The 23,577-nt window shown below is 36.8% G+C and overlaps 3 protein-coding genes across 3 annotated transcripts; 1 reads left to right on the forward strand and 2 right to left on the reverse strand.

The window, feature by feature from the left end:
• LOC126716115 (pentatricopeptide repeat-containing protein At1g14470) lies at nucleotides 1-2,880 on the forward strand. The gene has a single exon (XM_050417121.1). The coding sequence runs from the start codon at nucleotides 253-255 to the stop codon at nucleotides 2,533-2,535; it is 2,283 nt and encodes a 760-aa protein (XP_050273078.1). The 5' UTR covers nucleotides 1-252; the 3' UTR covers nucleotides 2,536-2,880.
• A 2,053-nt stretch (nucleotides 2,881-4,933) lies between these two features.
• On the reverse strand, nucleotides 4,934-11,646 carry LOC126716116 (PHD finger protein ALFIN-LIKE 7). The gene is made up of 5 exons (XM_050417122.1): nucleotides 11,139-11,646; nucleotides 10,997-11,029; nucleotides 9,491-9,719; nucleotides 5,557-5,683; nucleotides 4,934-5,456 (listed from the first exon to the last, which is right to left on the reverse strand). Exons 1-5 carry the CDS (start codon nucleotides 11,233-11,235, stop codon nucleotides 5,184-5,186), a joined length of 759 nt encoding a protein of 252 aa, XP_050273079.1. The 5' UTR covers nucleotides 11,236-11,646; the 3' UTR covers nucleotides 4,934-5,183.
• A 2,141-nt stretch (nucleotides 11,647-13,787) lies between these two features.
• On the reverse strand, nucleotides 13,788-18,484 carry LOC126706204 (uncharacterized). The gene is made up of 2 exons (XM_050405542.1): nucleotides 14,419-18,484; nucleotides 13,788-14,116 (listed from the first exon to the last, which is right to left on the reverse strand). Exons 1-2 carry the CDS (start codon nucleotides 18,482-18,484, stop codon nucleotides 13,788-13,790), a joined length of 4,395 nt encoding a protein of 1,464 aa, XP_050261499.1.
• Between the last annotated feature and the right edge of the window lie 5,093 nt (nucleotides 18,485-23,577).

A 23,577-nucleotide genomic window follows, 5' to 3' on the forward strand; every position in this document is an offset into this window, starting at 1 on the left:
TTTAACCGTACCAATCAAAACATGAACTTTTATGCAAGTTTTGGATAGACAGACGGTACAGTGATGACACTGAAAGTGGGGTTCTTCCTTCCTCATGATGTGTATCAATAGGAGTCCTCTGTTAAATCTTTTACTGTTTAACAAATTATTATTACACAGTTTGAACTGAAGTGAACAAGCTTCTAATTTGGCCTTTTGTTTTGTTTTGGGGCATACTCATTTATTTGGGAGCCAAAGCATGTCAACTCTATAATGTCACATTTGGGCTCCATAGCATGCAAAGTAACCAACCTAAAACATCTATCACAGCTTCATGCAAACCTCATTCAAAACTCCCTCCACCACCATAACTACTGGGTGGCATTACTCCTTACTCACTGTACACGCCTCCAAGCACCATTGGCCTATACCCATCTCATTTTTAACTCTCTGCCTTGCCCTGATGCCCATGTCTTCACTTCCATGCTTAGGTATTACTCCCAATTGGGTGCTCATAGTGAAGTGGTTTCTCTGTTTAAACATATGCAATATTGTGGTATAAGGCCTGCTGGTACATTTGTGTACCCAGTATTGATTAAATTGGCTGGGGAGGCCTGCATTGTGTTTCATGCCCAAGTAGTGAAATTGGGTCATTTTCAGGATCGTTATGTTCGCAATGTGATCATGGATATGTACGCAAAATATGGCCCGGTTAAGTTTGCTAGAAAACTGTTTGATGAAATGCCTGAAAGGACTCTTGCGGATTGGAATTCAATGATTTCTGGCTACTGGAAGTGGGGGGATGAAGTTGAAGCAAGTAGACTCTTTAATGTGATGCCTGATTGGAATGTTGTTACTTGGACCAGCATGGTTACTGGTTATGCTAAGAAGGGGGATTTGGAGAGTGCAAGAAGGTATTTTGATGAGATGCCCGAGAGAAGTGTGGTCTCATGGAATGCAATGCTATCAGGTTATGCTAAGAATGGGTTTGCAGAGAAGGCTTTAAGATTGTTTGATGACATGATTAATGCCGGGGTTCAACCAAATGAAACGACCTGGGTTACTGTTATTTCATCATTATCGTTGCATGGTGATCCTTGCCTAGCGGACTTACTTGTTAGAACGCTTGACCAGAAGAAGATCCATTTGAATTGTTTTGTCAAGACTGCGCTGCTTGATATGTATGCAAAGTGTGGAAACCTTGAGACTGCTCAAAGAATTTTTGATGAACTGGGCGTGTATAGGAACTCTATTACATGGAATGCCATGATTTCGGCATACACAAGGGTTGGGGATTTGACTTCAGCTAGAGAGCTCTTCAATAAGATGCCAGAAAAGAATGTTGTTTCATGGAACTCATTGATTGCTGGTTATGCTCAAAATGGGCAGTCAGCCATGGCAATTGAGCTCTTTAAAGATATGACTGCTACTAAAGACTTGAAACCAGATGAGGTGACGATGGTGAGTGTTTTCTCAGCATGTGGACATCTTGGAGCATTGAAATTGGGAAATTGGGTTGTGAACATCCTTAATGAAAACCATATCAAACTCAGCATCTCAGGATACAACTCTTTGATTTTCATGTACTCAAGATGTGGGAGTGTGGAAGATGCCAATAGAGTTTTCCAAGAAATGGAAACAAGAGATGTTGTTTCCTACAACACATTGATAGCAGGGTTTGCAACTCATGGACATGGAATGGAAGCCATTGAACTAATGTCAAAAATGAAAGGAGAAGGTATTGAACCAGACCGCGTGACATTTATTGGTGTCCTGACAGCATGCAGCCATGCTGGATTACTGGAAGAAGGTTGGAAGGTCTTCAAATCAATCCAAGCTCCTGCTGTAGATCATTATGCATGCATGATTGATTTGCTAGGTCGAGTAGGTGAACTGGATGAAGCTAGAAAGTTGATTGAAAGCATGCCAATAAAACCACACGCTGGAGTTTATGGATCTCTTTTAAATGCTAGCCGGATTCACAAAAGAGTTGAACTTGGGGAGCTGGCTGCAAGCAAGCTCTTTGAGCTTGAACCATATAATTCTGGAAATTATATTTTGCTTTCCAACATATATGCTTCAGCAGGGAGGTGGGAAGATGTTGAGAGGGTCAGGGGAACAATGAGAAAAGTGGGAGTGAAAAAGACAACTGGATGGAGTTGGGTAGAATATAAGGGTGAAATACACAAGTTTATCGTAGGAGACAGGATGCATGAACGATCAGATGACATCTATGGGCTATTGTCAGAACTGGGAAGGAAGATGAGGAGGAACGGGTATATTGCTGACAAAAGCTGCGTGCTGAGAGATGTTGAAGAAGAAGAGAAAGAAGAGATGGTGGGAACTCATAGTGAGAAATTGGCTATTTGTTTTGCTCTTCTGGTTGGTGAAGCAGGGGCAGTGATTAGGGTGGTGAAGAATTTAAGGGTATGTTGGGACTGCCATACAGCTATTAAGATTATCTCCAAGTTAGAGGGAAGGGAGATAATTGTGAGGGACAATAATAGGTTTCACCATTTCAGTAATGGGCTATGTTCTTGCAAGGATTACTGGTAATGGGAGACAATACATCTGGTAACATCAAAGGGGAGTGGAGACTCCTCACTCCTCTGCTTTGCGTTATATTCAATTCAAATATTGCAACTTGAGTATTGGCAATTTTTTTTTTTTTTGGCCATACAATATGAATAAAGAGTAATGATACAATCATAAACTATTTTACAACATTTTTACAAAATGTTGATGTGGCCAAAATCTTATGGGTTTTTATCTAGATTTACCATTAATATCACTTTTTCATTTACCAATAATTACTCACCACATTAGCAATTTGTATAAATTTTTATAAAATAGTTTGTATCTTTTGCATTATTCATGAATAAATACCATCTGTAGACCAAATAAGTTTGATGTGTCATGATTGGGGAAAGATTATGGGTACTGACCGGTGAATGGTCATAAACCATTCCACTTCCAAAGATATCAACTAATAGTGAGATGGAATCGCTTGGTTTTAACTTTTAAAACCTTTCTAAATTCGCCTAGTTTTTGTAATTGTATTATAATTTGACTTTTTTATATGGAATTTTGTTTTGGATCTAAGTGAACATATGGCTTAGGTGCATTATTCTTGGACTCTTTAAGTTTGTAATTATTGTTAATGAATTTTGAAAGTATCTTTTTGAGAATTATTTTTCTTTGTGCATTTTCTTTTTGGATGGTCTTGAAGATGTTATTTATAAAAACAGACTTGTAGGAATATTGGGCTTAGGAGCTCACCATCTATGTATACGTTGGGTCTGGGGCCCAATTCGAGGACGTAAAGCTATCCAAGGAGGAGTAAACGTGGTTAGGGGAGTCTGTGTTAGTAATTTGAGAAGTTAGTTTTGGTCATAGGGGCCTAGGAGGGTGGGCCGAGGATGAATACCTCCTCAGCTAATCAAAGCTGAAGTCAGAAGAGTTGGTTTGCCATCCAAGGGAGCACTCCAAGAAAGTTCTATTGATACGGATAAGCATTACAGGAACATAAGACAGGAAGGAATCCTAAAATATCTAAGAAGAAAGTTGCTACCACTGCATTGAATGCTCTGTAGCTAACTTTCTGGCTACATTAATGTGGAGAAGACCCTTGAATAGTGCTGCTTTGACTACCCCAACGTACAGAGGGCCTGAGAGGGTGTCCGATGGGACAAGCACTCAAGTAGTGGCTTAAATGGTCAACAAGTGGGGAGCCAAGATCGTTTAAAGGAAACTATATAATGGAAGAGACCCTTTTATGAAGAGGGGATTGAGAAATCAAGAGAAAAACACTGTAGCCATCAAGAACTGACTTTGTAATCACACTTGAAAGAAATATATATAAGAATTGATATCCTCAGACTGTGCCGAGGACGATTTTCTTTAGATTAAATCAGTTTATCTTTATTTTTCTATCTCATGAATCCATTATACTTGTTGTCCAACTCGTTAAAGCCCAGTTTTCCAACCCACTCTCAACAAATTCATTGTTTTGGACTTTTTGGACATGAGTCCATCCATCTTTTGGCTTAAGGTACCCAAAACGGGTCCTTACAAGACTTAAATATGTTTGGTTGTGCCTAATATTAATATCCTTATTGTTATTGTAATTTTTCAAGCATCTTTTATTGAATTGTAAGTGTTGATATTTGCAATTTTGTTACTATTAAGTATTGTTTCTGTACTACCTTTGAGCTTAATCAATAGCTAGATGTTCAGCGTTGATGTGAAGGATAAGATCTACTCTACTATGTTTATTAAACATAATTTCAAATAACTCATTAACTTTTTAAAGGGCAAAATATATAATATACTATTTCAATTATACTCCGTTGGAACATTACTATATCCAATTTTTCCGCACCCCATGTTTACAAATAGAAACGAACAGGGTGGTAGACTTTTTAAATTTGCTGATTTTATTGCTTGATGAAATTCTTCTTCTTCTTCAGGACAGGTTTGGATTATAGAAAGAGAGAACAGTACATTTTTTTAATGATTATTTACCCTCTCCACCAATTCTTCCCCTCTTTTAGTAAATAGAAACGTTTGCACTTCAATTGAACACCAAAGGAGAAGAACTTGATTTTAAATTGCTCAAGAGAACTTTGCACTTGGAAGTTTTCTTCCATGTTTTCCCTGAATTTGAACCTGTTTCTTTCCCAACTTTGGTTGCCACTTTATTAAAATCAAATCATCCCTGAAACAAGAAATTCATAAATCTAGCCACAAATTGCACCCTCAAAAACGAGAACTCCAACCTGCAGTAGGTTTGACTTAACATCTTATACTTATGATCATACATGAGGCTGCTTAGATAGAGACATCTCCAATCAAGAAGATTCAAGTATAATGATGTTCAAAGCAATTCATTGGTTGCCAATTGCCAAACTAAGGTAGTAATCTGTAGAAACAAAAGATAATAAGCACCAAGATCAAACCAGAAAATTGCTTGGACATAATATTTCTAGTTGCCATTCACTATTTTAAAACACAATTCCCCATAGAATTAGACAGAACAATTACCAAACGTAGCAAAACTAAAAATCCGAAATTCATCAGCAGTCATTCAAATTCATCAACTAAAATAAGACAGACTCTGTTTTACTTTCAAATTGTAACTAAAAAGGTATAAACCTTTTCAGCTTTTTTAGATTGGTATTCGTCTCCAAATTCAGAACCTAGATTTAAACTCTAGACCTCTTGTTACTGCAACTTGGGCACTTATACTGCTTGATATGTTCAGCCTTTGCAGGTGTAATCTTTACACATTTGCCATGGAACCATCTCTCGCAAATGTCACAGCAAATCCAGAACTCATCAGTACCATAATTATCCCCACAGGCTCCGCAAGTTGCACCCTGTTCATCATCTTCTTCTTCTTCTTCCCCACTCTCATCATCTTCTTTCGGTGGTGGAGACATCTTCACTCCCTTGGTCTGGGGCTCAGATTGCCGGGACTGTTTATAGGCAACATAAAAGCAGTGAAAACATTACACAAAGGAGCCATACAAAGGGGATAAAGCAAATAAGAACTTCTGTGAAACTGTGCCTTCTTACCGTCTTTCCACTTGATTTGCTTTTGCTACTGTTTTGAGTAGCAGATTGGTCCTTTGGTTGCTTGACATTGCCTGTCACAACTTCAAATATGGTTGGCAAATCATTTATCATCTGAAAAAGCCTCTTCCTGTAAATCCAATTCCAAACAATATTAGAACCACCTCCTTGATTTGATCTTATACGCTACAGTTATAGATAAAATGTAGCCACTAATTCTTGGCTTTTATAGCTTCCTGCAAAAATGATGATATGAATCTTGGCTTTATAGAAAGGGGCCGCGGACAACATTTCCTGTATTATGAATCTAGGCTTTATAGAAGACTTCTAACGTTGTACATGACCAGAACAATAGTAATACCTATTTTCTTAGTAAACAATAGTAGTACCTTTTTCTTAGTAAACAAATGTAATTTTTTATCAGACCAAGCATTCACTTTCTTTTACATATTAAATAGTTCACTGTCAAGGGTACATCCAGAAGGCATTAAACAGAAAACTAAGATAATCTAACAATGGTGACTTTTTTTACCTAAAGAAATTCCGTAATACAAAATAGAATAAGAAATTACAACCAAAAAAAAAACAGAAAAATCTAACATTTTTTTTAAGGGAAAAAATCCAGGAAAATTTTACATTTATTTCTAAAGTAAAATAGTCATAGATAAATGCACATGTAACTAAACATGTATGATAAATTTCCCCATGCATCTCTATCCCTAGCAATCATGAAAAGCTCAGGATACCTTTCCTTAAAGAAAGAATTCCCATTCCAGCAATCATGCTAGAAACGAATCCTGGTACCATTCCCTGCCTCAAGCCTCACACATAACTAATAAAGTTTTCCCAACCACCTCTAATGTGCTTCCATAAACATACTCCATAAGGACCCCCTCACTACATACACACACCAACCACCCCACAAAATGCCATATTTTATATCTATTACCTTGCTCCATAATGCATCCCTCTCCTTGACATACCTCCACAACCATTTGCCAAGTAGAGCTTGGTTAAAAAACAAAAGTTTTTTAATCTAATCCTCCAGCTTGAACAAGAACACAAACAGTTTGCCAATTTACCAGATGAAATTTATTGTCATCCAGCATACAACCCTAAAGAAGGTGACATAACAAATTAGGGAGTTTGACTATGCAAGCTTATGGTAGGTTAATGTTTAGGGGGACTTGTGGATCTAAAGATTAGAACATTTTAAAAGTAAGGTTTTGTAGGGAAGAGAAAATATTTTATTTAGGGTTGAAAAGGGGTAAGAATAAACAGAAATTGAATTTCTCCACAATCTGTGAACTGAGAGCCTGAACAACATTAGAGAGAGGGAAGAAGAACAAGGCCAACATACCTCAATACTCAAAACATTCAATAAAACCCCTCTTTGTTTGATCCTACATCTTAACTTTTCCTAATAGAAGAAGGACTTCTAGGTTAATTAGTAAACTAAATCCTAATTGAATTGAATCAAACGCCACACATAATGACCCATAAACTAAATAAAACCCAAGGCCCACTCCTAACAACTACATAATTACTAAAATACCACTAACTCTAGAAAAACCAAGTAAAACATAAATAAAATACTCCTAACATATTTATTTACCATGGGCACTTATTCTTGGACTTTTCCTTAATCTTAAGCTTCCAAAGAGGACTTTTTTTTTTTTTTTTTTTTCAAACCATACCATGGTTGTGCTATCAGGAGTCCCTCCACAAAGCCCTCCATTTTAAGCCACATATTCTCAAATTTAAACGATGCCTTTTATCCCATTAAAGTCGAGAAAAATTCGGGAAGTGATCTGACAGTTATATTGCAGAAATATTTCTTCCCAGTTCAATATTATAAGAAACTGTCTAGTTTGGACATAGATGGGGGCTCATAATTGCTAGATTAGGTAAATGCACCTCCTTCCAACTTCCAAGGGTAAATCCATCAGCCCAAGATCTGAAATGAAAACATAAATTTCACATATGGCTATGTAGACCCTTTCTACATCCACTCATTCACTAGGGAAATTACTAATGAGTGAAGTTTTGATATCCACTCCATGCAACAAGGAACTCCTGCCAACTCCTTCCACAATTGTCTTCTTTCCATATCTGCATTGGGGCCATATACACCAGAGAAATCTCAATCACAGCCATCAGCAACATTCCTCAATTTTTTTCATGATACTGAGTAATTTCCCACTGCCTCTGCCAGTTTTTCTAGCACTCTTTTGTCAAAGAACATCAGAATACCATTTGACGCACCCACAGAGTTCAAATAGACAAGTTACTAAGCTCATGTTGCAAAATTTAACTAATTGAAGCACTCTGAATTATGAACTTGAAACACAACCCTTTCCTTGTATACTAAGGTTTTTTTAACAATTTGATTTTTATCCTTAACAATTTCATCCTAGCATCCTGGATTCAAAGAAAAAGGAAAGATGATCAACCTTTAATCCAGATCATATAACTGATCCAAAGAAAAAAAAAAAAAATTGTCTCTAGTTATTTACTCATCAACTCAAAGAAATTTGGAAGAACTGATTAAAGCTAAAAAAACAAGAGCCCATTGCTGATTGCGGTTCAAAATTAGCTCAAAGAATAAGCGACATAGTTTTGCATTCAAATAGGTAATGATGAACAGTCAAACAGCTTTATTGCTTGTCTCTAGTAAGAGTACAACCAACATAAACTCCTCTATCTTTATGCATTCTCTCTCTTACTTGTCCTTCTCCTTAGACCTCTTTAGCTTCTTCTGTACTGCAACTGAAATAGGACTTTGGGTCTTATTTCCCATTCTTTCCCCAGTACAGAACAACACATGCTGACAAGTCTATCAACATTTCCTGCTATTGAAGGGCCATTTTCAACAAATCACTAAGCAACATAATTAACTCGCAAAACAAGAGAACAGAACAATGGGAAACCTCGTTCTTCTTCTATGGAGTGGCCAAAAAGAAAACCATCTAAAGTACATTTTATCATAAACTAAGCCATTGCCATAAGAGCTAATCACAAAATATGGAAAATGAAGTTAACATAACTCATGTTAATCGCTGTGGGAACATTTGCTAAAATTGCTAGTATCAGCCAATGCGTCAAAATAATTAATTAATCTGGAATAATAAAAGGCTCCGTTTGTTTTAAAGTAAAACACTTTCTTGGCGGAAATGTTTTTAGTGAAATATTCAGGGAAAACGACTTTTTTTTGTTTGGTTTAAACCCTTTTAAATAATTTTCTAGTGTTTGGTTGCACTAAAAATTTCTATGCTTAAAATAAATAAATAACTCATAAAAAGTCATAAAGCATTGGCGGTGGTGGGAGGGGTTGAGGGGAGAAGAGGGAAGGGGAGGGAGGGACATGGTGGTGGAGGCAGCGTGGGTGAGTGGATTTTTTCTTTTTCTTTTTTTTGGGGGGGGGGGGGGGGGGGGAATAAAGTACCGATGAAAATATATCACTTCATTCTTTTCTCATTAGCACTTATAAAATATCTTTGCACCATTACAGAATGATACCAAAAATTATATAAATAAATTAACACGAGCTTATGGAACCCACAATCTTATTATTTGCTTGAATTAGATATAGAATAATTGATTACTACTTCTCCAGATATTTGACATATTAATCATGTAAAAATAAAATGCAGCTGATGCGGACATATCCAAAAAAATGTTAAATTCAAATGCAAAGACAGTTTTGAGCTCAGACAAAACATAATTATTCAATGAGTGTTGCCTGAGACAACCTCTCTTTCTTTCTTATAATTGTCTAGGAGACAGAATAACATGAAAGGAAAACAAATGAGAGAATCTATAATAAGAATTGGCAACCAGTAAATCTTGAGTCGATATTATAGAAAGCCAGAGTAATCACAGCCACTGCAACTATCAGTGATAACAATTTCAAAAAGTGGAGAAAACAATTACATACCTTTCGTTCTTACCAAACCCGAAGCGTGCACCGAAATAGAAAGCAACAGCAAGCAACCACGAGTCACTGTGAACTGCAACCAGTGATAACCAGTCCTTTTCTTGCATCCCATCCCTAGCAAAGTTGATACCCAATGCTGGCTCAGGGAGCTCAGGAGGCACTTCCTCAACGGGCAGATTAACCTCCCAGGTCTCATTTGGAAGTCCATACAGACACAAGTTCTCCTTCTCTAAAACCAAAACATTAATACCTTAAGAAAAATGACACAACTCTCCGCAACTACCAATGTAATCAAAATCACATCCATGCCACCACACCGGGGTTTTTTATATGGCAACAAAACAAATATTTAGAATTTATAAGGACAGTGTAAATAAATGACAGATATTTCAAACCAATAGTGATGCTTCTAGGTCCATTTGGATGTATGTTCAATGACAAAATGGCAGAAGCAAAAGAATGATATCTTACATACACTTATTAAAAAAATATTACTGCAAGTGATCAAACTTAATACATATGGTATTAATTGCTATGAATCTCTTTACAGCTGAAATGATCAAAGACGCAAGAGTAAAAAATAACTTAAGATTACATTTGGTTTTCTCAAAGAGCTCTTATGTAACAATTACAGGAGAAAAAAATATATTGAAAGATTACAACTAGAATGAGATTGTACCCCTCAAAAACCTAGTCCATCTATAAGTAGGAAAAGCTGCCTCCAATTGTATGTATTGAGAGTGAGCTCACCTTAAATTAGCAGCTTCAGCTGTAAAAATTACTTCCAATAACCATTATAAAATACTACCATCTACAGTAGAACAACCCAAATATTTTAGATTTATGAAGTACAAAATTGGGACCTCCAAAATATAAACAAGTAAGCCATCTATGCTACAAATGAAGATATGCATATATTGAAAAGCACTGTTAGGTCTTCTTTATCTCCACACTAGAGACAACAAGAATGTACTGATAATCCTTGATATCCCTTAGTAGACTCAAAGTGTTTCACAATTATTCATCAAGCCAAAGCTGTTGACAGGAAACCGTGATATCCAATGTACCATAGGCCAAACAGAGTAAATTTATTAAGGCACGTCGGCCCTTGAAATCCTGAATTTAGATTGACCTTTCCCTAAATAACAAGTTGTGACTTCTTGTCACTAAAGCAAACATAAGTAGAAAGTAATACAAAACCAAAACAACAGTAAAGAGGACATGTATACGGTATCAACTGTTGAAAACTAGAACAACATGCAGCAAAGGTTAGAACCTTCTTAAAAAATAAAGAATTTTTGACAAACTCTCAAAAATTACAAATACAGATAACAACCCACAAGTTGTACAATCAAAATGTACAGTCAACACCAAGTATGTCGTCAATTGCAGACTCACAATAAAATTCACCACAAACCCATGTCACATAATATTAAAAAACTTTTTTTTTTTTTTGGTTTTTTGTTTAGAAAAACAAAAATACAGAAAGAAAAAAAAAAAACACACCGGGATCGCACTGCTGGTAAAACTTGTCAACGTCTGCAACATTGAAACCCAGAAAAAAAAATTCAAAAATTCAAAATTAGCAACGTAGAATTTCACAAACAAAACAGAAATTAGAGAAAAACCCACGAAGAATAGAGTGTACCAAGAGTGAGGGCTTTGATCAAACCAGCTCGACGGCCCTTGAAATCTTGAAAAACCTCTTCCACTGTTCTGGGTATTGGATGTGGTATTGCTTCCATTTTTTTTTCCAAGCTCTCAACTTTGCTCTCTCTCACTATCTCAATTTTCAATTCCCACCCCTATTTAAATAAAAAAAATGCAGCTCTCTGTAAAAATATGAAGAAATTAATTCCCAATTTGAGAATTAGGGTTTCAATGACCTTATTAGGGTTTTTTTTTTCTTTTCTTTTTTTCTTTTTTTCTCTTTTTGGATTTGGGTTTTGTATTTGTTGTTGTTTATATTCCAATTTCGGAAAAAGCGCTTTTGTGAAGAGAGAGAGAGAGAGAGAGAGAGGGAAGGAGGGAGTGTTTGTGGAATTTAATTTTAGTCCAAAGTCCAAACAAAGTAGAGAGTATAAGAAGAGGGAGAAGAAGAAGAAGAAAAAAGAGGAAAGGAAAAATAAATAGGGGTTTTTGTGTAATAGGATATGAGAAAGACAAAATGACAATATTTTAGAGAAAAGGGCTTAAAATAAAGATGAGGGGTTGAGAGACTTTGAGAGAGAGACCAACAACAACCAAGAAAAAAAAAAAAGGGTTTTAGACTGCTCCTCCTAGGTCTAGTGTAGTCCCACCCTATTATTTATTCAATTAATTTGTGTCTTCTCCTCTCTCTTATTGGTTGTCTTTTGAGAGTTTGAGGTCATCCTCAAGCTTTTTTTTTTTTTTTGCTCTTTTCCAAGTATTGTTTATTATATACTATTTTCAATATGGAGGGATATAAAGTGGGTTTTACACTTTTACTTCAATTTTTCACTAATGGGTTTTGCTTACTTAGGCTTTTTGTGAATAATTGGGTTTTCAAATCTGATCTGAAATATATGTGCGTTACTTTTTCTCTAAATATTTTACAGATGCCTTTGGTTTCTTATTCTACCTTTTCTTCTCTATATTTTAGTCTCTCTTTATTTTTCCCTCACAACATGAACAAAATTGCGTACAAATGCTTGGATTTGGTTTTAATAATACTTTAGATGTTTAATTTTAGATTAACGTGTTAGAATTTGATTTGTTTAAAACCACCCATAATAAGATAAATGAACATATCTGATTTTTTTTCAATTTTAAATGCAATATATTTAAGGTATAAAATGTTTAATATATATGAATTTTGGGTTCAAGTGATAATTAAAGGTCAGTTTGGATTTTCTCAAAAAAAAAAAAAAAAAAAAAAAAAAAAGGTCAATTTGTGTTTGGGGCTTTTTTTTTTAACCAACGTGTTATGCACTGTTCATTGGCCATGAACAGTGAATTTAGGCCAATTAATAATGCCAAACAGTAATAAACAGTAAAAAAATTATTTTTTATTGTTTTCAGTTTTCATTTTTAATTTTCAACAAAATAAGTTGTATCCAAACGCACACTAAGTGGTAATGACTGATGACATTTTCATAATGCTTAATATCTATGGTTTGAATCTCATTTCACTCTCCTCCACTATCTATCCAACATGTTGTCGATCCTCACTTTCAATACACAATTCTCAATGATGGATATAAATGGTCACATAGTATGCATGAAATTGACATCAAGGGTCTGTTTGGATACAGCTTATTTTTGCTGAAAATTGAAAACAATAAAAAAATAATAATAAAGTTACTGTTCATGCGTTTGGCATTGTTCATAAGCCTAAAATCACTGTTCATGGACAATAAACAGTGCCAGACGCGTGTTCAAGAAAAAAAACGCAGAAAACATAACGCGTAAAACGCAAAATCCAAACACATACTAAGAGGCTATTTTGGATAATTCTTAAAACATAGAGGTTAATAAATAAAAATTGATAACACAATGGGTCTATATTTGCATCTGATTCTGACTCAAATTGCAAGGGCTCTCTTTGCATTTTTCTGTTTATTTTATTTGAATTTGTCTTTTTGATCATATACCAAATTTTTTTTTTTAAGAAAACGTAGTTTGTGTTTTTGAGAAAACCATTTTAAACTAAAATAATAGAGATAGTTCTGAAAATAGTAAAAAAACAAACACTTTTTTTCCTTAGTCAACGATAAAAGGAGAGGTGCAAAGCTTCCCACATCACTTCTCTTAGTACTGATGGAGTTTTATTGTTGTTGATGTTCTCCATAGATGAGGTTACAATTGCTTTTTTCTTTTTCTTGTTGTTTTTTCTTTTTTTGTTATATTGCAAATCTAATGCCAGTTATGTTGTTAGCTATTGGTGTGTAGACTTCTTTTTTAAACATTCTTTTGAAAGAATTTATTTATTTATTTAAACATATTTGTTGCAATTTATTTGAGCATTTATCAAATATATAAGTTATATATACACACACAAGTACAAAGGGAGAGATTTGTGGTCAACTAAACATTACTAAACTGGTTCACATTCTAATATTTACAAGATATGTTTTTAAATGAAAAAAAAAAAATTTCTTATCACACAAATTAATAGAGGATAACATAAAATAACAACAAATTTTTTTTGTATAACTAGCCATTATCAGCCAAAAGAACATCATGAAGGTGGGAATGAACATTTTCCATCCGCATCGATAAACCTCTAGCATATCTTGCATACTTAACCAATTTTTGAGTTATAGAATTGCCGAGTCTATGGGTATGAGAGAGAAATACTACTAAAGGCATCTATAATGGGTTTCATTGATTTCAGAAGGTGACCAAAGGAAGCAAAAGATTCATCCTCGCTCCTCAAAGTCTTGATAACAATCTTTGAATCTCCCTTAATGATAAGAGAAGAGACGCCGAGTTCTTGTGCAAAAAGAAGTGCCCGAACTGCTGCCAAAGCTTCAACATCGTTTGAAGAGGGAGGGAGAGAGACTTTCTCAGAATGAGAAGCAAGAACAATTTCTCTACTATCCCAAATCACAGCAACAAGACCTGCTTCATTAGAATCCCCAAAAACCGCCCCATCAAAATTGACTTTAAAAAAAGAAGTTAGAGGAAGTTGAGGAAAAAAGACCATGCGAAGTATGGGCCAATAATTATTATATATAAAAGCAAAAATTCCATGTGAAAAAAGTATGAGATTCTACTATGTAACACATTCTTTGAGATCCTTTTTGTCTAGATTTTATCATAAGCAAAGTTTGCATTTATATCAAAATATTAGTTCATTGAGTTTTTTTTTTTTTTTTTTTTTTTTTTTTTTGAGAAACCAGCTGGTGCTTTATATTAGATGGACAGAAAACTTCTGTCAATTATTACAAGATTTTTTGCATTACAATGGATGTCTTCAATCCAAATCTGAGGATCATAAGAGAACTTAGCTAAATGGGCAAGCTTGTCAGCTACAGCATTACCATTGCGTTTTATATGGGAAAAGGAGGCAGCTCGCATCTGCGAAGCTAGAGCTCGAACCTCATCGGTAATGTGACCAAAGGAGGCCCAGCTTGAGTCGGCAGTAGTAAGGTGCTTGAACACCACCTCGCAATCACCCTCAAACACCACATCTTGCATTCCAAGCTTGCCAGCCAAAGTGACTGCTCTTCTCCACGCCATTGCTTCCACATCCTCCACTGAAGGAGGCAGAGGGACCTGTTTAGTAAGAGCCGCCATCACCATGCCTTCATGGTTTCGAATAACCACTCCTAGTCCAGCACGGTTGATGTCTTGAAACAGAGCGCCATCACAGTTTGCTTTGAACTGCTGAGGCAGCGGTGGAAGCCAATGAGCCGGGTTCGCTTCGGTCGGAATGTGCAGAGGATGATCGGTGGCTGCCTGGAATTCTTGTAGTCGCTCCAAAGCATCCCGATGAATTTGATTTGTTGGCAACGTTGGGCTGCCCACTCTCGAGGCATTGCGGTTAAACCAAATGCTCCACGCAATGAAAGCCACTGATTCAGCAAGGTTGTGACTGTTTCGCAACATTACTCCCTCAAATAGGTCCCTGAAATTGACAAAGCTTTCGGACAAGAAACTTCTACATGGCTCCACTTCCCACCATAATTCCTTTAGCATTTGGCATCCCCATAGTGCATGCACTGTATCCTCAATCTCACTGCCACACCTCTCACAAATTGCATTTGGAATTGGGATTCGCCTGCTTAAATTCAGCTTTGTCGGCAGGGAATTGTTGCAAGCCCTCCAAATGAAGTGCTGAATCTTGCTCGGAACCTTCAATGACCATACCTTCTGCCAGAAATTTTTGTGAGCATTCCTATTTGAAGGACCCGTTGCAGCTGACTGCACCGTGTCATTAAGAAGCTGATAAGCAGATTTTGTTGAGTAGATGCCATTTTTTGTGGCAGCCCAAATCAGTTTATCTTCAACACCAAAGTGGCTTAGAGGCAGACTGAGGATGGTGTTTGCTTCATGAGGGAGGAACTCATCTCTAACCCGATCTTCCAGCCAACATAAGTTGTTTTCATCAATGAGAGCACAAACCCGAGTGTTATTTGGGAAGTTTTTTTGTGGAGATATGATGCAGCTTGAATGTTGGTTTGGGAGCCATTTATCCTTCTGAATGATAACCTGTCTTCCATTGCCAATTCTCCAACGAGCCCTCAAACTCACAACCCGCCTAGCCTTCATGATACTTTGCCAGGCATAGGACCCATTTAGCTTCACATCCTCATCCATAATTGAACAATTAGGGAAGAATCTAGGTTTAAACACTTTGTAAAAGAGTGAATCAGTGTTGTGAAGGAGCCTCCATACTTGTTTTCCCAACAATGCTAGATTAAAATTCTCCACGTCCTTGAATCCCAATCCTCCTTGACATTTTGGAAGGCAAAGTTTGTCCCATCCAATCCAATGAATTTTCCTTGTTTCCCCCTTGTACCCCCACCAAAATTTGCGGATTAGAGACTCTATATCCTTACACAAAGACTTGGGCAGCAAAAAACAACCCATGGTGTAGGATGGCATGGCTTGGAGGACCGCCTTTATCAAAACTTCCCGACCCCCTTGTGACAACAATTTTTCCTTCCATCCTTGAATCTTATGCCAAATCCGTTCTCGTATGTAGCTGAAGCTTTTCTTTTTTCCTCTTCCAACAAAAGTTGGTAAGCCAAGGTATGACTCAATATGATGGGTGGCCGATACTCCTATCTTGGATTTGATGTGCTCTTGCATGGCGTGATCTGTATTGGGGCTAAAAAACAGTTGGGTTTTTTCTCTATTTATTTGTTGGCCCGATGCTTTCTCATATTGCTGTAGTATCTCCAGAATAGTGCTGCTATCTTTCTGATTAGCTCTACAAAATAGCAAGCTATCATCAGCAAAAAAGAGATGAGACACCTTTGGACCAGCCCTACAAAGAGACACACCCCGAAGTGAGCCGGAACATTCAGCTTGCTGGATAAGAGAATGTAAACCTTCTGCACATAAGAGAAACAAATAAGGGGAAAGGGGATCCCCTTGACGGAGTCCTCTATTAGGGGTAAAGTGACCATGGGGTTCACCATTAATCAATACCGAAAATGACACAGTACGCATACAAGAGCTTATAAGAGAAATCCACCTGCTACCAAAACCCAATTTCTCCATAAGTTTTTCTAAAAAGATCCATTCCACTCGGTCATATGCTTTGCTCATATCAAGCTTAAGAGCCATAAAACCCGATTTTCCTTTCCGCTTATTTTTAATGTGGTGGAGTGTTTCAAAGGCAACAAGGATATTGTCAGATATCAATCTATTGGACATGAAGGCACTTTGTGACTCAGAAACCAGTTTGGGTAGGAGTGTTTTTAGGCGGTTTGCTATGGTCTTGGAGATGATTTTGTATAGAACATTACAAAGGCTTATTGGTCTAAAATCTTTTGCTTGTTCTGGTGATTTGGTCTTTGGAATGAGGGCTATGTAGGTGTGGTTTAAGTTTTCTGGCATTGTACCCGAATTAAGAACAGAGAGGGCAGCAGCAATTACATCTTGGCTTATAAAATTCCAACAAGATTTGTAAAAAATAGGAGACATACCATCGGGTCCAGGTGCTGTCAGTGGTTTCATTTGTTTCAAGGCTTTCTCCACCTCTACAGCTGTGAAATCTCGGGTCAAGTCTGCATTCATACCAGGGGTTATCTTTGGCTCAATACCTTGGAGAATTGGCTCAAAATCAGATGGGGACGTTGAAGTGAAAATATTTCTGAAATAGTTCACCATTGCTTCTCCAATCATTTTTTCATCTTCAACAACTGAGTTATCCTCCAAGACCAGCTTTGAAATAAAATTTCTTTTATTTCGTTGAGTTGCTCTACTGTGAAAATAAGAGGTATTCATGTCTCCACTTTGCAACCACTCAACCCGTGCCCTTTGGTGCCACATGACATCTTCCTTCACCATGAGATCATATACTTCCCCTTTTAGAATCCGAACCTGTTCATGGCTGCCCCCTCTCATTGATAAAGCTTCTGCTTGAACCAGCTGCTTCTTCTTTTTTTCCAGCAATTGTCTTATATTGCCGAAGGACAATCTGCTCCAACACTGAAGGCTTGTACGGCATGCCTTAATTTTTTGTATTACCTTATCCATATGCTCTCCTGGACTTTGTTTCTGCCATGCCTGCTTGATTACCCCTTCACACCCCTCATCCTTCAACCATGCCGCTTCAAAACGAAATGGTCTATTCCGCTTGTAGAACCACTTGTTCTCATCATCTGAACTCAGCCATAATGGGCAATGATCTGATAAGGAACCAGCTATGTGATGTACTCGGACTGTTGGGAATAATTGGGACCACGAAGGTGTAGCCACCCCCCTATCTAACCGGATCCATGTCACCCCTTCATCAGGACGGTTATTGCACCAAGTGAACGGTGAACCCACAAAGCCCAAGTCACGAAAGCCACAAAAATCCAACACTTCCCGGAATTCCCTCATTTGTCTTTCCCGCCTAAGGGCACCTCCCATTTTTTCTTCCGCTTTAACAATTTCGTTGAAATCTCCTATGCACATCCATGGTAGATCCATCTTGAGACATAGGTGTTTAAGTAGCGCCCAAGAGTGTTCCCGGTTGGCTGTTACCGGATTTCCATAGAAACCCGTGAACCGCCAGGCGTCATCCACTCCTGGGTTAACCACTGCGTCAATATAAGTTGGTGAGGAACTCATTACATTAAGATCAATGCTATTTTTCCAGTAGAGCGCCAAACCTCCTCCTGTGTTTGTTCGTGGAACAATAAAAACATTGTCTGTCTGTAATTTCGAAACTAGTTTTTTTAAGAAGCCTTCCTTTGATCTGGTTTCCATGAGAAAAATGATGGCCGGAGAGTACTTTTTGACCATCTCCGTGAGTTCCAGAACTGCACGTGGCTGGCCCAATCCACGGCAGTTCCAACTGAGGCAGTTCATCGTGGTTGGCGGGGCTGGCTGCCAGCCTCCACCACTTCGAATAGTTCCTCTGTTTCATCCTGATAGTACTGTTGACGCTTGCTAACTGGTTCATCCTCTCTGTATGATGGTGTTGCTTCTCTTTTGCTGCCTGAGATGGGATTGGAATTTTGGCCGTGGCTTGAAGAACCTGGACGAGTTCTACGGGTCCACGACGGAAGTTTGCGATATTGAGTGTGAGATGCTTCAACCCTATCTGCCTCTTGTGTGTCACGTGGTTCACTAAACCTGATATTGTTTGAGATAAGTGAGTCACGTGGCATGCTAGGGTTCTTTCCCTGCTCAACCTTTTCGTTATCCCCTGTTGACGCCTCCACATCAAAATTATTAACGTCTGGCTCCAGGTCTTCATGGTGATTATCACAAACGGTTCCTGCATTTAAACCCTTATTATTAGCACCTGTAGAGTTTAATACCCAATTGACAGCACGTTTAAACCCTGGCGGCACTTCAGGTAACGTTTCACCGTGTTCATTAATTGTAGCTTTTTTTCCGTTGCAGTCCGTTACATGACTTCCCTGAGTTATTGGATCGTCCTTGCCTGAATCACTCCGTCCACCGTGAGGCATCTGATCGCTGCCGTGCTTGGCAGGGGAGGTTTTCACATTGTTTTGAGTGGTTGCTTCAGTCTTCTTCCGTGCTGTATAGAACCCTGGTACAGTCACACTAGTATTCCTTGACTGCACAAAAGCAGGGGCACGTAGAGTAGGGCCAAATTAACGTTCCTCAGGGCAGAGAGTACCCTCACTATTAATCCAATTCTCACAATCCTTGTCATCGTGTGTAAGACGCCCACACCAATAACACAAATTTGGGAGTCGTTCATACTTGAAGCTTACCCAAGTTTGTTTACCATTGTCCAACGAAATAAGGCGCCCTCGACACAATGGTAGAGTTAGGTCGATGGAGATCTTGAGGCGTAGAAATTTCCCCCCGTCTAATTCCTTTGGATCAATTGGTTGGGCCACTTCTCCAATGACGGAACTAATCTTCACTGCTGCTTCTGCTGTCATGTAGCGTAATGGAATACCATGCAATTGGACCCAAAAACTAGCTCGGTTAAAAGGAAGTTCTTCAAAGGATGTTTCATGCTCGTACCTTTGCATGACAACCAAGTGTTTGTCAAAACTCCATGGTTCACTTGCAAGGACCCGATCCACATCAGATTTGTTATCAAAAGTAAAGAGCATTATGTGATCACCAAGGTTCTGGATCTTAAAACCATTCCGAGATCTCCACAACGGATTGAAAGTTTTTGCAATGACATCAACATTCAAAGCTCGTTTGGTCAAAAACTTTGCTACTATAGAATAAGAACTGTAGCTGTCCTCATTTGTAAGATTGCACCCCGGCCCCTCTCTGTCTGATAGAGTAAGTACACTATACGTGTGTGTGCGTATATATATTTACAACAATGGATAACACATACTCCTCAATTACTACTGTTTTCTATCAACAAAAGATATATGTTTAAATATATATATATATATATATCATGCCATTTGGTTTTAGAAATGGAAATTTTCATTTGAAAAATCATGTGTATTGTTTGTAAATTATTAATGTAATTATGTCATTTATAACTTGTAAAAAGAGTTGCTCAATATATTTGTTGAGCGAAAATTGGATTTCGTTCAAGCCACCATTAATGTTAGAAAAAAAATTTGTTCTACTTTTTAAGTATGATTTACCCTAGCCTCCTGGTATATCCATATAAACCCTTTGAGAGCATCTCCAGCAGTGTATGTATCCGGGTATATTAGCTAAAATTTGGAGAATCTGTGCACTGTTCATGCTCCATTCATGCTCCAGCAAATTCGGTAAACCTGGATTTTTTTTGGCTCATGAACAGTAGCCCATCAGACCTGATGGGCTACTGTACATTAGCAATCGAATTTCTTGGATTAAAAAATTACACCAGCTATTATTATATCAATTCTTTCTCTCTCCCCCGGATTTTTTTTTTCTCTCATTCTCTCCATTTCTCACATAATCCAAACACAAAACACAAAACACAAAACAATTCTTAAAATAAAGTTGAATAAGAACAAGCAAATATGAAAAAAAAAAAAAAAAGAACAAGTCGATCTGACCCCGTTTCTCACATAATCCAAACATAGAACACAAAACAAATTCCAATTCTTATAAAATAAAGTTGAATTAGAACAAGCAAATATGAAAGAAAAAAAAAAGAACAAGTCAATCTGACCCAGCCCGGTGGTGGGGAGGAGGACGAGTGGCGGTGGGACAGCGGACGTGGTAGTGCATGGTGAACGCCGATCTCCGACGGCATGGTGAACCTCGATCTCCGACGGCATGGTGAACGCCGATCTCCCAATCTTTCTCCTCTCTGTCTCTGTCTCTATCTCTCTCTTTTCTCCAATGAGAAGAGCAAATTTTTTTTTTTTTTTTTTGAGGAACAGAGGAGCAAATGAGATGTTGCTGGAACTTTCACCAAAAATAGAGATGTTGCTGGAATGTTCTGGAGGAGAAAAAGAAATAAAAGAAGGGGGATAGAGGACACGTGTGTGGAGGAGAATGAAATGAAAGAATAAAAAATAATATAAAGAATAAAAAATCTTAATTGAGAAATTCTATCACAATATTTTCACAATAAATTTTAAATAACAAATTGTTATTAGTTAATATTGATGAGAAAAAAATAATTTAAGTGGTAAGTTCAAATTAGAACTATTAAAAACTTTTCACATAAATTTTGTTGTGAAAGTATTGCAAAAAATGTTGTAAGTATAACACTTTTCATTAAAAAATATAATTGTTGGGAATAAATATATGAAGAATAAATGATGATAAAGAATGAATGAAAAAATAATATTTAAATAAAATAGAGAATGTGATAGAAAATCTGTTAGAAGTGTATTTGAAAAAGTGGGTATGTAAAAACTAAATGTCACTGTTCATTCTCCAAACAGTACAAAAATTTGCTGAAACTGCTGGAGATGTTCATTCTCCAAACAGTACAAAAATTTGTTGAAATTGCTGGAGATGCTCTGAAACATGATTTTCTTTTTTGAACGAAAAACACGATTTTCAAAAAGAAGTCAGTTGCATAAAGCTAATCTAGAGAGCCTTTCTCCTTAAGTATAAATGAAACTAAAAGGTTTGTTCCTCAATCATGAGTTTGTTGTTATTGTTTTCTAGCGTTCCACCCGAAGTGATTTTTCATTTCAAGGGATTATTTATTGGTACTTTACTTTGTCACCAAAATTTGAGTGTTGTTTTCATTGTTGTTATTATTATGGATTATAGATTTGGTGAGTTATTTCTATAATTTAGATATCAATTTATGCTATCACTTTTCTCCAAAAAAAAAAAAAAAATTATGCTATCACTTTGGAATAATACATAACACGATCAATTTATCCGTTGATTAAGTACTTTGGGGTGTAAATCATATTTCTTCACTTGCTATGTTACCTATGTACATGTTTTAGAGCTTACTATATGCCAATAAAAGTTGCTTAAGGGGCAGCGTTTCATAATCATCCAGTCTTTTCATCCAAAAAAAAAATCATTTTACATGGAACTCTAGAATATGTTTGGATGATTTTTTTTATTGGCTTATTCAGTTTTTTAAAGAAGTTATGTAAAGATACATCTGAATTTAGAAAATTAAGGTTTAAAAAATTTGTATGGAAGGTGGAATTGGAAGTAAGTTGACATTTAAACAAACATAGGAGGCATTATGAATATGATAACAAAGCTTACAAACTTACATTACAATTCATTACGGAGCAAAAAACAAAGGTTAAAATACTATCATAACTATAAATAAAAAAAATTACATAGAAACTTGTAGTTGCACGATTTTCCTGGCCCAAACCCTATTGAGCAGGCCCTGGCCCAAGGCGCAACACACAATGAATACTTGTAGAGGATGGGTCAAAGAACTTAGCCTCAGTGAGCTTAGTCGGCCTGAGGTATGGAAAATGTTGTTGCAGGAATAAAAACACCAGAATGGATACTCCACAGAAGATTCTATTTCTTGAGTTCTAAATACATTTTTTCCGTCCCCTTCTTTGAGGGGCTCCATTACATTATATAGCTCTCTCATTCTTATCTGAACCTTACACTTGTTGATCATCTAAGCCCCCACTTGAGCACCTGTCCTATCAGACACCTTTATCACTCCCTTGTGAGTTGCAGTGGCCAAGGTAGTACTGTTCAGGGGTCTTTTCCTCATTAATGCGGCCAAGAAGGTGGTTGTGACACATTTAATGTGGTGGTAGCAGCTTTCCATGAGATATTTTGGGTTTTATTCTTTTTTATATGCTTGGAGGATGAGCTGCAGTGGTTGGGGCGAGCTTTTTGGTCTGGACTTTGTGGTGTCCGAGGAGGTGTTACTCCTCGAACAGGTTTCTTTTACCGCAGTTGGGCTGGAATAATGTTTTGGCTATGACTTCTCCTTGGACACGATGCTTCTCGGACGGGCCTGTATTTAACTAGCCCATTATTTTGGGCCGGGCCCCACAAAACTTATGTAAATATGTTATGTCAACAATATAATAAATAAATTGTGGTCTCCATAAAAAATAAATAAATTGTGGTCAATTTCTTAATTTAATTTAACTTTTATTTAATATTTATTTTATACATAACATAATTTTAAAAAATTACTAAACACAATAATTTTCAATATAATATATATAAAAATAGAGTATATTTCTTAGCTTTGATTTTTTTTTTTTGGTCAATGTTTCAATCAATTATTTCACCTATATAACGTCAACGGTGGTGGGTGCTTTTGTGGACAGTATTGTGTCAGTTTTACAAAAGCACTATTCATTGACAAACTAACACATCACTGTTCACAAAAGCACTAATAAGTCTCTATTCAATTTATTTTTGCTATTATTTATGGGCCTCATTACACTTTTAGCACTATTTATGAGTCTCACTGTACTATTTTAACTAACTTTTACCTTTATCTATAATACTTTCAGCAATAATTTTTTATTTTAAACAAAATAAGCGGTATCCAAACACACCCTTAGCATGAGTTTGGATACCAGCTGTAGAAGGCAAAATTTTAA

Source organism: Quercus robur, chromosome 2 (genome assembly GCF_932294415.1).
Source record: "Quercus robur chromosome 2, dhQueRobu3.1, whole genome shotgun sequence".
Taxonomy (NCBI): Eukaryota; Viridiplantae; Streptophyta; class Magnoliopsida; order Fagales; family Fagaceae; genus Quercus; species Quercus robur.